The sequence below is a fragment of the Venturia canescens genome, chromosome 6 (assembly GCF_019457755.1).
Source record: "Venturia canescens isolate UGA chromosome 6, ASM1945775v1, whole genome shotgun sequence".
Taxonomy (NCBI): domain Eukaryota; kingdom Metazoa; phylum Arthropoda; class Insecta; order Hymenoptera; family Ichneumonidae; genus Venturia; species Venturia canescens.
This window is the reverse complement of record NC_057426.1, coordinates 13,243,954-13,262,402: the sequence shown is the minus strand read 5'-3', so window position 1 is coordinate 13,262,402 and position 18,449 is coordinate 13,243,954. Positions and strand designations below refer to the sequence as shown.

General features: G+C 38.6%; 1 protein-coding gene across 2 annotated transcripts in view; it reads right to left on the bottom strand.

Moving 5' to 3' along the window:
• Positions 1 to 18,449, bottom strand: part of LOC122412502 (uncharacterized) — a 217,189-nt gene that overhangs the window by 48,244 nt on the left and 150,496 nt on the right. For both annotated transcript variants that reach the window (XM_043422064.1, XM_043422065.1), the window contains exon 8: positions 5,475 to 5,735. In XM_043422064.1, coding sequence (XP_043277999.1) covers positions 5,475 to 5,735 — 261 coding nt within the window. The remainder of the gene's footprint in view (positions 1 to 5,474; positions 5,736 to 18,449) is intronic.

The following is an 18,449-nucleotide window of genomic DNA, read 5'->3' as shown; positions in this document are numbered from 1 at the left end:
TTTATGAATTCATAACTTGTAGGGCTGCAGCGATGATACAGCCAATATTTGATTTTCATATAAAATTTTCATTACCAATTCGTTTTTTTCTACGGTTGGCGATTTTTTTCCTAATCAAACACGACCGAACCGTGAAATATTTTTATGGGCTATTAAAAACGAGGCTTTACCCCTCGAGCGAGAAATTGATCGACGCATTGGCCGATTGGAGGTAAATTAAAAATTCATTAACATCGAACGAATAAACATTCAAAGGTGGTCTCGTGTATACAAGAAATAACGAGAAAAAATATTAAATCATTTTTCCAGAGCATACATCGATGGGGTATCGAATTTTCAATAAATTACGAGTATAACCAGGGGTGGGTATTTGTTTAGAGGGCGAGCCATACAAGATTTTATCGGTAAATTGGAGTTTCAACGTATATCGAAAACGAGAGAGAAAATAGAAGAGAGCAGAAGATACTTTAAGGGTAGTTTTGTGCGGAAATAACCCTCGGAATATGCTACTGGATTTTCTAGAGAACAACGAAAGAAGAAGAATAAAGAGCAAAAGAGAAAAGTCGAGTCCACCATCGTTTTCCAAACGGAAATGGATCTCTCGTATTACAGCATCTTCCGCGATTCTTCTCCTTCTCTTTTTCTTCTTCGCATTTTACTGTTCGGACTTTCTAGACTCAACGTTGTAACGGCCAAGGTAACAGATGAGAATGACGTATACTTGTACAAATAAGGGTACACTAATGAGAGCGTTACGCACGTCTGAGTTAAAAAAAAAAAAAAAACAAAACAAATGCGGCCTCAATTGAAAGATCAAACGAATTAATTTATGCAAAGAGCAACATTTCTTTGTGCATTTCGCGAACACGTGAGTTTTAAGGTGGAGCGGTACCATATATAAAAAATAAAGGGATTTTGATGCAAATTGGTGGATACATTCGAATAAACTATTTGCTCGAGAAATTTCAACGGTTTCGACCATAGCGTTTCTGAGAAAATTGAATTAGTTTTTTACATTGGATCTTATGGAAAAGCGTTAAAAAACATTGAAAAACTACGATTAAAAAAGCCACTTGCAATGTGCAAAAGAACATTAATAAACGAAGTTTGTCTCTCTCTCTCTCTCTCTCTGCTGGCGGACATGGCTGCAAACGCGGTAACGTCGCATCGATCAATGCGTTCTCGTATACCTATATATAAACAGTGCGACTTGCAGATTGCTCTCGAGCTTGAGCAGGGCAGCCAACAGTTAAAAGCTGAAACTATAACCGTGCATTGCTGCTGCTAAAGCTGCTATTGCGAAATGTTTACTATTTTGAAATATAAAACAAAGCTTTTTTCGAGAAAATTAGTAAATTGGTTGAAATAATGATTTTTTTCATCTAAAAGTACACAATTATAATTTTACATGTAATTCGAAAACTAGAAACTAAATTCACGTGCAGTTGGTAAAACGAGAGGCTTTCCATGTTAAAGTTATTGCTAAATTTTTTTAGAGGGTGGAGTTAAACGACGAAGCTCCTGTGCTAATACATTGAGTGACGTCAGCGCAATGCCATCTTATAGATACTGAATGATTACTATTCGTTCAGATGAACGATGCGAAAATTTTCAATTGTGGGAATAATAATATTAATTATTATTCAGAAATACGTTTATTTTAATCACTTCAGGCTGATAGAACATTGCACGTGTACAATGCATGTGTACGCGTTACTTATTTCGCCCATTTTTGGAGGTTATTATGTCAACGACTGCCCGTCCAGGAATTGCTCTTGTTGGTGAAAAAAAAAAGTAGTAAAATTATTCTATGTATCGTCCTGATCCGAACTGTCGTATTTCAAATGAATTTCTTCATTTAATGAGATCATGCCCACCACACGAGCGTTGAACAACTGAATTTTTTGTCATGATAAGGGATTGGTGCTATTATATTCTCTCAAAATTTATAGATTTAAAAATTAACATAACTAATCAATTAGTCCGTTGTAATTATCAGTTATATAAAAAAAATATCATTATTAGTAAAAATTTGACTAGTTAACTTTTTGATTTGGCAACTTTGTTGTTGGTGGAGAGATATATCTACCTTGCCAACGGTAAACTGATAGCTTGTCACTCACATATGACTTGATACACATAACCAACAATTTATTTGAATTTGAGGTTACGTCATTATTTGTGATTACAAATATTTTTGTTATCACAATATTTGTATAAATATGAACAAAAAACATTTTTCTATTAATTATACCGAGAAAGTATACACGCCTGTACAGTACCGATACACTAATGTAAGCACGTCACAACTAAACACGATATACGTCAATATACATATATATAAACAGTTGATAGAGCGGTGTTGCCGATGTCGTACCGAACCTAGTATTCAACGATTCATCGTGAGCGATAATCGTAATTAATTTATGATTTCATTCTTAAAGTTTCGGTGACCTGATATTTTTATAACGCCATTAACAAGATAAATGTTCAACGAATACGTATATGATTTAATTTTTTTTTTCCAGCATTTACGATCCCTTAAATTTGATTGAAATATCACAATCCATTTACTGCCACTACGATGTCCAATTTTTAATACTTATTTTCTTGCTTAAATGTTCGGTAACCTCCCCTCAATTTTTTTTACCGTAATTTTCGAACATTTTTCTATGCTGTGTAAAAAAATCAGATTTTTCTGCAGATTTTTAAATAGTGGCCATGATCCAATTAAAAAAGTGTGAAGGTAACGACTTCGTCCCGTTCAACTGATGCAACGAAACGACATTTTTACTCAACCTCGACATTTAATTTCTCCAATTCTCTGAGGTTCGGTAACCTCAGTTATCCCTTGAAACAGTACATTCGAGAGATATTCATCGACAAATAGAAACATTTTTAAATACATCTATTCACCTCAAAAATTTGGCAACAACCTTAAAGCGTAGGAGTCTTGCCCCGCAGAAAAGATACCTTAAAAAAACTATCAACGTCATAGGGCCTCGAACTTTTTTGAATTCCTTTTTTGAGGAAAGACGAACATGAAAAAAAAAAAAGCAGGAAGAAGAAAGTCAAGAGGACGGAAGAATGTGAAAAAAGGAATGAGAGTGCTATTCGCGTATGTTTTTGGGGTTTTCTGTTCACGGAGAACATACTCGAAAGAACGAGAGACTACAGACCAAAAAAGTTTTCGCGAGGGCGAAACTTTCCTGAGCGTGCGCTTCCCGGTCCAAAGATAACGAGAGACAAGTCTATACATATTAATGAAGAATCGATCGATCTTTCGTTTTCCTCTCCAGCGTAAAAAAACACAAATATATATACTTATTTCGTTACGTGTATACATCAGCGATTATTCACCTACCATTTAACCATGGGAATAAATTATGCTCTGGCAAACTTTCGGCTCATTTATTTTCATATTACTCATCGCAGTCGTCAAGGACAAACAGTCCAGAATCGTTCCCTCTGTTTATCAATTAAGCAATTTATTTTCAACTCTTACCTGCCTTTGCACCAGAATTTTTCAATAAATCAATTGATTTGTAGCGCAGCATTAGCGAGTTGCAGAAACGCAATGCTTGACTCTCCTTACAAAAAAAAAAAAAAATAAAATAAAATAAAATAAAAAAATAGTTGGCATTATTTGAGCAGAATGAAATATCAATCGACGCGCGATGACACGTTGCTATGTTCTCAAGTGTTTTAGTACTCTGACGAGTGTTTTGCTATTTTATCCACTCTCTGCTCCTGCTTTATCTCTCTCTCTCTCTCTGGGTAAATTTACCAGAAGGACGATCGCTTTGTACAGGCGGAAGAGAAGAAATTGTAGCACCATCGACGGCGTCGAAGATCTCATACATATTAATGAGGAATCGATCGATTTTCTCGTACTCCAACTCCCTGTGTATATACTGTACGTACGAGAACTTCACATGTTGCCTTTATATACAGGAATATATGTCTGCAAAGGTGCATAACCTTCTATCGCTTTTCCTAGTCTATTTAGGTACACGGGGTGCTTGAAACTGGATAATATGGTACACGTACGTGTACACAGATGGCGCGGAGGCTGCACAAGATTCTCCGCTCGGTTGCAATACGAGACTTGGTTATTATGCCATTACCGTAATGAAGTTGGGCGACGAGACAGGAGAGGAGGGGAGAGCAAGATAGAGCCACAACTGGGGAAAAGAGAGAATGGAATGGAATAGTTTATTTAAGGTGGTAGGACCATCGTCCTTTGGCATACAACCAAATTTGAACATTCGCAAAAAATAATGGACAAGGCTTTGCACGACAACAGGCGAGATAGAGGCCGATTCTATTTCATCCGAAATGTCCAGAGTTAGCAGAAAAATATAGTAGAAAATATTTCAATAAAATCTATGAGGATCGCTGTGGTAAATAGCAGCTGCTCGGTTCTGGGTATTAAAACTGGAAATCTCAGCGGAAGTAAGGAAACGAAAGAAAGCGTGAAAATTTCAAAAGATCCTCATCTCAGAAAATTAAAGATTTGCTGACAGGAATTTCACCCTTGACGATTCGCCTATCAAGCTTTTAACGAAGAGAAAAGTAAACGATTTCTTTCACGTTATTTATAAATGGAATTGTCCTTTGGTAGGAATTTTAGTGAGTTTCTTTGAATATTTCCTCGTCATTCGTTGAAAATGTCAGATAACGTGAGAGGATTCGTATCTCGGATAGAGAAGGTGAAAAAGCAAGGAGAAAATCTCTGCGAAGAAAACTAATCAAGCCTGATGAAAGCTTAAACATGAAAGGCGTATACTTTCAGTCTCCATTTTTTTCCTCTCCTTCGTACTTTCCCCTGTTTTTTTTTTTTTTCGAGTCCTTAGTCCAAGTCACTTTCCCCGACTGCGTTATCGCTGATTGCGATTTCTTTTGCAATCCGGAAAAGATGACGTTTCTCCGATTGACCAAACTTTTTCATTCATTCGCCCCCCCCCCCCCACCCTAGCCCCTCCGACCCTTCTGTCGCACACTCTTCCTTTTCGTCGTAGTTCAAGAACTCTGCCTGCCTTGCAAAACCTATTTCGTGTACGGCATTCGATATAAAAAAAAAACCCTTTCAGCTTTCAACCCTATCGATACGTATGTTTACTTTGATGGAAATAAATTCAAGTAGCCCCGTGACTTTGGGTATGTTTTTTCGGTATTGAGACACGAGGAATATTTGTAAAATAATTTCAGGATTGAAAATTGAATGAAGTGAAAATAAATTAAAATTTTTCGTCGATCAATGCGAATCGAGTTTATTGAAAGATTCATCTTTATTATTAAGCACAATTTTTTTCATAAAAATCAAATAATTGAGCAAATAATTCAATTTATTTATCATTCAATTGAATATTTGAACGAATCATCCAAAATTCTTGTCACTCGGTGAAATAGCTGAATTAATTATTTGATTTTTTGATTCGATGTTGATGAAGAAATAATTGAAATAAACTCACCTGTCCGTGGCTCCACACTTTCGGTTTAGGGCTTGAGCTCGGATTAGCCGTTGTCGCTGAATTACCGGACGTGGAGACCGACGACGCGGGAGAGGTTGAACTGGTCTTTGGGGACGGTTTAGTGGCCTTAGATGTTTGGGTTGCCACAGCTGCTGCTGGACTCGCGTTTTGGTGCTGTTGCGTTTGTTGCATTATCAGTTGAATCAGCTCGATCTGCTGTTTCGTTAGACCGTCATTGCTGGCGCCCGGTGACGTTGCGCTCTGCAATTTCAAAATAATTCGTTTCTCTCACATCGATTTTATCGAATAATTATTTTGGACGTTGATGAATCAAGATCGAGAATCGGACATTCGAATATAGTCGGAATCGTCACTGAATCCCAGTTATGAAGAGAATGAAGATTCCAAAATTCAAATGACTCGCATAAAACAGCCATTTTTTCGTGCTCCACTTTCTCCAATTCAATAAAATCGAATAAAAAAACAAAAAAACAAACTGGCATGACGTATTGAAAAGTCACCTCTATAAGGAATAGTTTATTGTCCCACTGAGAATAAAGAAAAGGAAACAGTGACCCAACCTCTGGCATTCAAGGTCATCGGGGTCAGAGGGAAAAATGAGAGCTTTTATTCGTTCTATTTTTCTGCCCCCGGGGGCTTTGGACGAGGCAGAGGGAAAAGAGGAGAGGGGCCCTGTACAATGGATATCCGCTTTTGCTACTCTGGCACGAAGGCGATACGCGACGCCCACGGCTTAATCGTTTCCTTGCTCGTGTTTCGCCACGTCGCCTTCCCCAGCATCCCCCGGAGAGGGAGGGAGAGCGCGCTTGCTCGTTTTCTCACACGATCTGCATACACGGTGTTGCAATTAAATTCTCTCGCATTAATAAAAATAAAACGAAAGTTCCAACCCTTTTCAATTACGCAGCGACAGGTCGATTGTACCGGATTTGTCAATGTTTTCCATAAACCCTAATTTTTCATACTTTCAAATGATTTTGTTTTGCTCATAAATTATAACCGATAAAAATAATCTGATCGGTTTTAAGTCGCGATGTCCAATTTCTGGGCGGTTAAATTACTCTGTTTGTTATTCTTAAATTGAACGTAATTGCCAAAAACATGAGATACGAATGTGAAAATATTCCCTGCCCTCGGGATTCCTGTTGAATAAAAGTAAATCCGATATTTTACGTTAGTGAGGATGAAACATCGTCGCGATGTCGAAATATTGCAGACGTCTGATGGGGCTGATATATCAAGGGTCGTTAAAAATCATGGGCGCACATTAAATCTCCGTGTTCCATCATCCTGTTCGCAGTAAACAGAAGCATCGAATGATCGAGCATGTACGAAAACGTATTGGGAGTGAATGATATTTCAGAGAAGGTAATAAAGTTGTTATCATTATTTATTTATAGAGTTGTTTTGAGAAGTGGTGAAAACGAAATTTGGTGATTTTCCATTTCGAATTTTGAAAATAATGTTAATTTTTTGTTGACCGCTCAAGGAATCGCGTGGGAAATTTAATTCGCTCACCGAATTCGGCGAAAATCGATTGTGACAAAAAGTAGAAAGGATTGAAAGTATGATTATTGCAATTTGTGATAATTCCTCGCGAAAGTAATCAATGCTTCGCGATTCTTCAATGAAATCGAAAAAGCTGCTGGCACTATCGTCCTCAGTGGAATTGCATTTTCATTAACGTCTGAGTGACGAAATGAACATCGAAAGAGAGTTGAAAAGTTAAAAATGGAAAAAGCTCGAATGTAACACGCCTCGTTAACGACGAGCACTCGTCAATGTCCACATCCATGCGTCATTCCACGTGAAAGGAAAATGCATATTTCATGGAATTCGCTTTCAACGCTCAACGATGTATCGATCAGAAAAACAAAAAAAGGTTGATGCTCCATTTTTTTGAAAAACCAATTTTACGACTCAAATCTCGTTTTCTTTGGAAATCGATGTGAAGAACAATTTATTTCAAATTTCACTTTTTTTCACCAATCGAACTAATTGAAGTGGGGCAAATCGAGGCAAAACGGGGCACATAAAAAACTACAATTTTTTTCCACAATCAAGGAAAAATAAGATCCATTTTTCGATTTTATGTAAAGAAAAGTGGACGCAAGTGCATGGGGCCCTTACCCAACGCAATATTTCCTTAGCGATCCGTCCATTTTGCTTCCGAATCCATGGGAAATTATATAAAAGAAAATTATCAACGTTTTATAGACGAATTGAAGTCGTATTGAAAAAAAATTCATTTCTCTTGCGAGGACCCTGCGCCGTTTTTGCCCAAATATATTTTTCTTTCTAAAAGTCCAAAAAGTAACATCACAAAAGATACGAAAGCATATGTCAGTAGCCCGTTTTGGTCTGGTATCCCCCCTAAATCAAACAATTTGAAAATGAACATTGGGGAGATCATTTTTGTTGTTTAATTCGTTCATTTTAGCCCAGTCGAAATGAATCCCGACGAGCAATGAAATCTGGCGGGAAATGGTTTTGTGAAGCGCACTTCGGGGGTAATAATATAAAATTTGGTTGCGCGGAAAGCTCGTGGGATACACGTCGGGTTTCCTGTGGCAGGGCGACGATTAAAATTGGATTCGTTAATTACCAAACGGTGATGAAGGAGAGAAAAAAAGATAGACGGACAGAGAGGGAGGAAATTACACACACACACGCGCGCACACATTATTATATAGATACAGCATAATATATGTATAAATTTGATGGGAAATTGGCAGAGCATCAATCCTCTCTCCATCTTTCTCTCTCTCGTCCTTCAGTTCTCCCTTGCCCCATCATAGCCATCGTGCCATTTCTCTCTCTCTCTCTCTCTCTCGCTGATTTTCAAACGAGCTTGCGAATGGCAGACAGGATCTGTTGGTTTCTCTCTACCTTTCGCCCTCGTACCTTATTAAACCTTCATTTTGTAATTCCCCGAGCTCTACAGTGGGTTTTGTCAGTCGCTTCTGTATGTTTTCAACAGAAATATATAGCTATGCTGCCGCATGCTGTAGGAAAGAGATGGGGATAAAACGCGAGAGGGTCAGCGGTAACGAGTTCCGATTCGATTGGACGATCGATGGGGTTGCTTTACAACGCGCCCTCTCGCGGCTCTTTCACGTTCGTTCCAACCACCGACCAACGTTGTGCGGTCTATCCGCAATATTTTTCAATTTCACAATTTTCGCCTCGGTTATTTCACCCTCTTCTTTTGTATACACATATCTTCGCTCAAATATGTATATATGAGTTTGTCCTGCCGATCACACGAATATATACGTATGTAGGAGCGATATACGGTACAGCGAGCAGGACTTAACGATATATTAAAGCGTCAGAAGTCTTCCTAGAAAATGGTATGCCTCGCTCGGTATATTCGAATTAAAATATCGGTAAGGCGACAGGCCAATTATCTTAGGTCTCTTCGTCATCGATTAATAATTCCTGGTGAATCGAGCATACGCTGGTATCTTCAAGGATGAAAAAGTGAAATATCGAAAGAATGCAGAGTCGGGAGAAATGTTTCAAACGTGCGAATCGTTATTTATGCGGAAATATTTGCCAATAAAGAAAGGTGAATCAACGATTTCTTTCGCTGAGAAAATAGCTGCTTTCATCCTTCGTGCACTTATTTTTTGGATCAGAGAAAACCGAGTGCAATATGCAGTTATTTTGTAATAGTCGAAAAATCCTGATGTGGATTTTCCTTGGAAAACGAGGTTCGCGGAATATTTGGAAAATTAATAGAAAATGTGGAAACTTCAATTTTCGCCATTGGGAGCCGATGGGAACGTGCTTGAAAGATAAATATATACAACTTTACGTGTACTCAAATATGTATATCGTCGGGACTATGTAAATGGAAGTGTAAAATTTATATAGAGGCATGTATAGATATATGGTAAGGGGCGATAAATCAAAAAGACCATCTCGCATGCGACGAGGAGGAAGAAAGAATGGAAGAAAGAAGAAAAGGAGGGACACGGCCCTTAAATCCACTTCGTGGTACTTCGACTCGGAGAGCGAGCAGCAGGAGCGTGAAAAAGCAAAAAGGAAAAAAACAGAAAAAAAGAGGAACGATTTTCTACCAGGCGAGTGAACACGTAGAGACCTCTGTATGGAGATGAAACGAGTTTTCCGCATGAGGGTTTATTTTCTTCTTTCCTCACACTCGCCCGACTCTTTCTTACCTTTCCCGCTATTTTCATTCCTCCCTTTTTCCCCTTTTTTATTTTGCCACCCTACCTCGGCTCGCGTCTTTTTGTTAACATTTACGTGACATTTTTCGATCTTTCCAACGAAGCGAGAAAATTTTACGCGACTCCAAATAAACGTTTCAGTTTTTTTGGGAAAATTTTATGATTTTTTTTCGCGGACGATATAAAAATGATTAAACGTTGATTTTTCGAAGAGCTCCTCAAATGTTAAAGCTTTATCGACAGATTAAATCGCAGCTAATCGCGCAATTTTCCCGCCCCTTCCAGCAAGGCCGCTCTTACATTTCTCTTTTACCGACTCTCTGATTACCTGAAAATAATAAAAACGTGGCAGATGGCGTCCGGAATGAGAGAAAAGTAAAAAAAAAAAAAAAAAATCGAAGATGCAAGCACGAGGGAGATTGAGATTGGTTTATGGAGGATCTAGTTACGGGACTCGATTCAGGGTCGCGTGTAGCGAGAGATGGGACAAGTCCTCGATCGTCCTGAGCCCGTATATAACGGAAATACATAGCTCGATTCGGCGCGAGCGCGGAATCCGCGTTTCGAAATGATCGGTTGGTCATCCTCGGGTTCTGATGTTCGTAAATCCACGAATGAATATACACCGACGCAACATTTCCATAGTTAAATATCTATACGCGAATAATATTCAGCGAAAGGGCGTAGTTGGCTTAAATTTATCACCAAATGGACCGAATTTACGTTGCTCTGTCTGGAAAGACTCGATTTATAGTGTGACTGGATTCGAGCTGGCAAAATTTGCATATATATGCGAACCACGAATGCATGTATCTATACAAATACGAATTCTTATCTCGTTGCATTTGCATTTTTCTCATATATTTTCGTCACACGGTAAACCTGATAACTCGCACGATTCCATAAATATTTCGGAATAAGAGGAACATTTTTTTCACCCAATTTTGCCTCGCTCCGCTGTCTCCCGTCCCTACCGACGTATTTTCTATTAAAGTGCATCTCCACGGCTCTCAAGTACACTTTCATTATTCTTGATATTTCCATGAAATATGTAAATCCATTTATCCATCTCTCACTCACGCTCTTCTCCGTATCATCCATATGTATATACGCGTGTTCCGTTTCTTCTCCCTTCGCTTTTTCTTTTTTTTCGTGTTTTTTTACTTTTTAGTTTTGCATGCGAATACGAAAACTCGATGGGGGGAAAAGGAAAGGGACGGAGCGCGGACGAATGAGTATGCACGATGTACGCTTTATGCGAGTGCACACTCGATCGAGGACGAACAAGCCATTCTTCATCCTGCTCACCGTCCATCGCAATAATGTATGTGTGTTATACGCGTGAACATATGTATGTATTGATTCATCTCGATCGGCGTATATACGCCGAGTCGTTTTCATGTACGTCTATTTTATCGGATGAAGAGACCGCCCGACTGAAATCCAGTAGGGTTCTCAAACCGGAGGCTGCGAATGATATTCCTCGTGTCGATATTTACGTGAGTGCAGCAGCACCGGCTTCGTAATTTTTTGGTTATTACGTGACCGCGAATTTGGTGGATTGTGCGGTGCGTAAAATGTTATTTCAAGAGTGGATAAGTTCAGTAAAATGGGGAAAACAGAGCGAGAATATCGAAGCTGAGAAACGACGGAGATGTTTTGATGGCTGCTATCCACCGTGGGGAACTTTCGTTGTTTTTGTATCCTCGGATCCGTTTCGGCACATTAAAATATAAATTACAGCGTGATATCCGGAAGCGTGTCCGTGGCTTTGGTGCACGGTTCTCCGTACAACGCCTGAAAATGCCGAGCTCAGCACTCGCGAGCGAGCTCGTCGATACGAAAAACATGCTGTGTCAACGGCAATAAACTCGGTGCTTAGCCGAGATGACGGTAGGATGCTCACCGAATCGAAAGAATAAATGGACAGTCGAGTCCTTGCTTCCACATCGCTAACGAGTTTTATCATATTTTCTTCAATTCCATTTTCACCATTATATAAATAACATCGAGAACGATGAAAGAATAACGATATTTTTTTTCTTCATTTTTCTTGGTGCGGCAAGGAAACAAAAAAGAAGGGTGGAACCGTTCAAAATTGTATACCGCGACTTTTGAGTCGTTTATTTTTTTTTTTTCTCGTTCGAAAATAACTGACGGATATCGAGAGAGGGTGGTTAAAATACAAAGAAACCAGAGAAATCGGGTGTCACGCGCTGAAAGGGGAAAAAAACATGGAAAAAAATACATAAAACAAGAAAGAAAAGAACGATGGAAATCGACGATGGAGCATTGTTCGATTCCGAATAAATTCGTGCTTCGGAATATCCGAGTCCCTCCGGGGCTTTACGAAATGACCAACGCGCTCTATTCTGTCTCCCGAATCCTTTTTTCTCTCCCTTTTTTTACTACCAACTCACGCCCTCTCGTGGCAGGACTTGGCAATTCTTCCACTTCTCTTTTTTTTTACTTCCCTTTTGAAAGGGTACTCACTACCTTTCTGCCCTCAAAATTCAGTGGTTTTTTTTTCTAGCAATCTTCCTGTCGTGCAGCGCCGAGTTTCCGATCTTTTTTTTGTCAATATCGTGATGAATCACTTCAATTATAAATGTCGATTGAACCACGAAAATATTTTATTGCTATTTTTGCACACTATTTTTGTGTTTTTAATAGTTTTTTTACTTTTTCATGGAAAATAATAGCTCCGATATGGGATTTTCATAAAAATTGCTTTCGATACTTTTATTATTGGACGTGTATTATTATTGAAATTTTTCTATGTACGAACAGCTCTGCCACTGTTACTTGAAAATGAGCACAAAATGAAATGCAACAGTTACGAACCGCAGGGACCTAATTTACACGTTTCAATGCTTCAAATAACGAGACATGTGTCCTTCTGCTTCTCAGCTGAGAATAAACGTGTAACGTGTACAATCCCTATCGCAAGGGAGTTCGTTTCCATTCTCCATTGGTCGACTAACTGAGCTTGGGATATACCAATTTCGAAGGGAATTTAGTTTATACCGAACGAGGAGTAAGCGAGAAGTTCATGTCGAGCTTTAACTCCGCGTATTTGTGTCTGTTCCTCGAATATATATCATATCGGTGCATGTACAGGGTGTCGGAGTCGCAAACAAGTGTGCAAACCAGATCGATTTTCTTGAAACTCGATGGGTTTCGATTTTTACATGTTTTCACAGTTTTTCGAATTGCACTTTTTTTCGCTGATGTCCCATGAGAATTTGCAAAATTCTACTGAATTCCCGACTAATTCGAAAAATTGAGTATAAAATAATAAGATTTTTTAATAAATTTACAAAAATTTCTTCTATTTTCTGTTGTCAGAAATGATTTTTTGGTCTTTTGTTTTTTTTTTCACTCTTTTTTTGGCGGTCGTGGAGCATTCGCAAATCGTAAAACACTCGTTTATCACTGTAATAAAAAATATAAAAATATTGCGCTGCATTTGACCGGAGAATTGGCGCACCCTGTATGAGCGTTTTTTGTTTCATCAATAAATAGGTATACCTATATAGATAGAGACGGGTAAATCCAATGGATATGGATTTTCCTCTCGCTCGGTACATCGAGGCATATACGTACGTATATTAAGGGATGTCCATGGTTATATGTATGGTAGGGCTTGTTCAACGAATCATGCATCGAGTTCTGGGGAAATAACGCGTAATCCAACAACCCCAGAGGTCATGGTATTTTCTGGTAATTCGGCGAGTCTATCCGTGACTTCATTCAATTACGATAGACAATCAACCAAAAATTACGACGTATGGTGGAGCAAACAAAGGGGCGAATTAAAATCTCGTCATTGGCGTTCTTTGTGATTATTTAACGTTTTTCCTTGTTCCGCAATTTCAACATTCCCACCAATTTCGTTTTGACGATTGGAATTTTCTAATTGCACTGTTTCGTAATTAATTTCGGAAAGTAATATCGCATCGAAACTACAATAAAGCTTGACATTATTCAATTAACTGCATATATTTTTACTGAAAATGCAATGAGCATCTTTTTTCCATTAAATGTGTGATCAAGTAATTCTTTTTTTTTTCATTTTTCACTTTCTTCTTCAACTCTCGTTCTTTCTGCGTGTGACACGCTTATCCCAGCTTCTTTTTTACACTCAATTTTTATTCCCCTCGTTTTACTCTCTCATTAAACGGGATTAATTGCGATATTCGAAAGTCCTCTTACGAGACTTCCAATTCACGTAGCGAAATTCAAAGATATATATTTATCTACACCTTAATATATGCACATACTTGATTCTACATAAATTTATAATAAACTTCTCATCTCTCAGCTTTTTTCGAATACATCTCAGAGTTTGAACCGAGGAAGGAAACTTTCTTCGTCGTTTTACCTTTTTTAATTTCTTTGCTGAAAGCTTTTACAGACAGCTTTCAACAGCCGAGTCCACAGTGGAGCGACGAACGTAAATAGACTAGGTCGAGTCAGGAATGTAAGAAAAAATTGAAACGGAAGGGATGAAAAGGGTTGGAGGACTTTTTTTTCAACAATTTTCTCCCTATTAAGCAATTGCTTTAACAGAGTTTGAAGTTCTTACGAGCGCTTCGATATAATTCGCCTTCGACTGTCGACCCGAGCGAATATTTCGTTCGTTAAGAATTTTTAGCGTAAATACTCCTTTAATATCGTCGAGGAAAAAATTCTTGAAACGAAAAAATGTAAACAAACGATATAGAAACTGCAGTAAATAGTTCTAATCGCTGAAACAAAATCACGGTCAAGTATATTTCGAGAGGGAGCAACGAAGAAATTCTCGTTGACGTTAATACGAAAAGTTTCTTCCAGTTGAGAAAAAACCTGCTAATTAGATCCTTAACGAAATAACTACGAGAGTCTTGTTGCGAAATGATAATTAATTTTTTGCCTTTTTTATTTTTTATTTTTCATACTCGACTATTTTTCTATTAAATTCCCAAGTTTTGCCCATTAAGCATAAAGTGTTGGTGGTTTCGCTGAAAATATACTGTACGCGGTACTCGAGAATGAGGACGCGAGAAAATTATCCCTCGGTAAGGTGCACCTCGTTACTTATACGATTCTCAGGGCAAATGGGAAATCTCCTTATCCGATCGGAACGTTGGATTTATTTAATTGCCTTTAACGGGCCTCGAGAACGACGAGAAATTGTTCATCTCTCTCGTCCCCCCTTTCTCTTCGCCTGTATTCCCGTGGATTATCCAACCTTGTAGAATTACGTCGAATAGTGCGAGGACGCTTAACGGAATCTTTGGCTTCGAAAATCGTGAATGAGAGAAGATTGAGAATCGGGAATGGTCGTTATCACTCGAAGACGAGATACGAATATCTCGAGGTGTTTTATACACTCATCTGTTTTACGGCAGTTCGAATTAGGAAATTGGGCGTGATAAGAATCTTTCATCATCGCGACTAAATAAGTAATCATGCTAAGCAAAAGCGTCGGATTGAGTATACTTGGGAATAAATAAAATTGTAAATATATTTTGATATCGATCAGATTTTTTGGAAAATATGCTCCTTACAGAGTTTTATTCCCCAAGTGGACGAAATTGATTGAATTTAATCTCCAAATGGGCTCGAGTCTCGAAATCCAGAGCTGCAATTTTGCGTTTTCAACGTAATTCCTGTATTTATATGGAAGATAGGTGTAAAAGGAGCGATCATGGATGAAATACGAGACGATCGTCGTGGTCACTAGTTTGGTCAATTTCGTGAACGGTCGCGGTCAGTAGACGTTCTCACGCGGATTAATGACGTGGCAAAATGGTTCTCTACCTCTCGGTATTAACGCTGGGTGTGTGTTCGCCCGGCAACTAAAGGTCGACGATAACGAGGGCTTTCCCGACGCGGACACGGGATTCGAATAAAAAAGAGCTCGGATTCCAGGTGCGAGAGAACTGGTGTTCATCCACCCACAATTCGTGACAAAAAGTATACACATATATCTATGAATGCATGTCTCCGTGCTGTGGAATTGCCGCGTGAAAAAAAAAGAGATCAAGCTCCGGTGGCGGACGATTATCGGCCATTTTTAACCCTTGTCAAGGGGTGAAAAAACATATCTTGCACTTGAAACGACCCGAGGATTCATTCCATTTTTCCTTTATTTTTTGGAGATTAACTTCGAGATTCGAGGATTTCAAATAGTAGCCGTGAAATAATGGAAAGGGGAGAAGATATTTTTAACTATTGTTGCAATCCAAGTGCACGAAGAAAATTGTAGAGGACATTACAAGCGTTGATTTCATTCCTTTTATTCAAAAGACTCAAGAGTGTTTTTTTTCTATAAACACAGTAATAAATAGTATATTACGACCCTAGCCGAAAGTACGCACTTTCCGGCCGCATTTCAGGCCGGGAAGAGCATTTTTCGTGGCCGGCTAACTCGGCTAACTTCAGTGCGCTCTGACGATATTTTTGCGGCCGGTGATCCTTTCATTTCGATATATGAATGTGAAGCCTGTATTCGTTGCCATGATTTTGTTTATTCGTTGCCAAGCATCATTATTATTTGCTTCAAGCGGGCGCGTATAGCGTAGCTTTTATCATTCATGTTATGCGCTATACTGCCATGAACCCGGACGAATAACATACATTTGTTCGTTCAGATGAGAAAACAGAAAATAATGTAACCGAACTAATAAAATGAATATGGTCGTCCGGAATAATGTTGTATTTCCAGATTCCAGGTTCATAGGAAAGCACATATTCATATAAATTATTGTCAAGTATAGCGGGAAATATTCATATATAGAAATTGTTAACTATTATGGGACTTTAAATCAGACATGTATCAAAGAATTATTTATTTGTACTAATAATATTGTTGTATCATTGTGTGATATTTTGTGTGTGTGTTTTTTTGACTTTTTGTTTATGTTTTTAATGCCCGCCCCGACCAGCAAAACCTCGGCTTCGCCTCGGTCCTGCAAAAGTCGGGCGGGCGCCCCCCCCCCCCCTCCCCCCCTCCCCCCCTCGCGATTGCTAGTAATTATTGAACGTACTTTCGGCTACGGGATCAAGAAAAATAGTATACAACCCACGGCCCAAATGTTGGATGCCCTGGCATGTGCAACTTTCGGGCCTAGGGTCGTAATATACTATTTCAGTCACTTCAAATGTATATATTATAAAGTATGCTCGGGCAACTCTGAAAAAAATTATGTCTATGGAAAAATGTCACACGTATTCGGTGCGTATTCGTGTATTTATCATAGAATTTACTATACTGACAGTGAAAATTTGTGATTTACAATACATTTCCACTTATCAGTAAGTGCTGGTCTTGACATGATGATTAACACTCGAAAACAAAACGAAATATAGTTTTCACGTGCATCACTTTTTGCTATCTATATAAAGCTGTTTAGAATTCAAGTGACGAAAAATTGGAGAATTCAAAAAATACTATGCTGTTGGTAATCGGTGGCTAAACACTTTGGAAATTCTTGAAAAATAATAATATATTCCTCACTATACAAAACGAATCTGTTTTTCTTTAAAGTCATCAAGGGTGGATTTCGTCTGTTCGTGTACAGGAGAGTGAGAGCATATTTTTGTCTTTTCGGAATTAAAATGTGTACCATTTTTTTCGAACAGGATCCGAGAGAATAGAGGGGAAAACAGAATGACAGTGGAGAAAATCCGTCGAAAAAGGGAAGGAATGTTGAAGTCGGGAAACCGAAAAGGAAAGAGAAACAGAAAGCGAGAAAAAGAAAGAGAATAGGAATGAAACCAGAGAAAAGAGGAGAAAAAAACGAAAAAAAATATCGAGGCAAAGAAAAGTCATGGATTATTGGCGAAAGCTCTTGGTTGCAATACCAAAGTAGATTCGCATCGTGTCCTTCGAGCCGTGACGAGAAACGTAAAAAGTATTGCCCTCGTACCTCGAATCGCGATTGCACATACGAAGGGTGATAAAGGAAACAGTCGAGAAATACGGTACAGTGGAACCTGCCACCAACCGTTTCTTTCTCTCTCTTCTTTTTATATTATTTTTCTCTTTGGTAAAAAACTAGGTTCCTCATACTACGCGAGAGCTTTTTTTTTTGAGAACCGTGGAAATTAGTTCTTGTCGATGGAGGAAGAAAAAGTTCCACCATTGCAAAGAATTGTTAAAAATCTTTCTCTTTTTTACCACTTCTCGACTTTCATTCCCACATTTTGCTTATAATATACGATAAAACTGATAAAAGGGGGTTTATGCGAAAGCTACGAATGTTTCCTCTTCTTAAAGAGCATCCTATCAATCGTGGATGCGCAGATATATTCGCGGTTCACAAACACCTTCGATTGTTCGTGAAAAGTCGTATGATTTTTCGATGCGCCAGAATTTATAATAAATGTGTTTCTTCAAATCTAAATTCATATCCGGAAATATTATGAAGGAAAAACCCATCGAGCAACTTGAACATGCAGTTAATAGCAAATGGAATGTTAACAAAATTAGCTCATAAATGTTGCGAATGATGAAAGATAGTTACGAGGAGTCGAGACTTTCTTTTTTCGTACGCGACGAGCGCGAAAATTCATTGTCATCAAAAAGCAAATATCGAGAGCTGTAAAACGCGGGGATGGAAAGGGCGGGAATGAAGGATTGAGAAAGACGAAGAGAGGGAAACGGGTTTGAGGAAAGAAGAAAATGGAGAGAACGTAGTTAACCAGGACTACAAATCTACGATATTGAGTTAGAAAGGGAGGAGGGAAAATCCAAGGGATAAGACTAGAG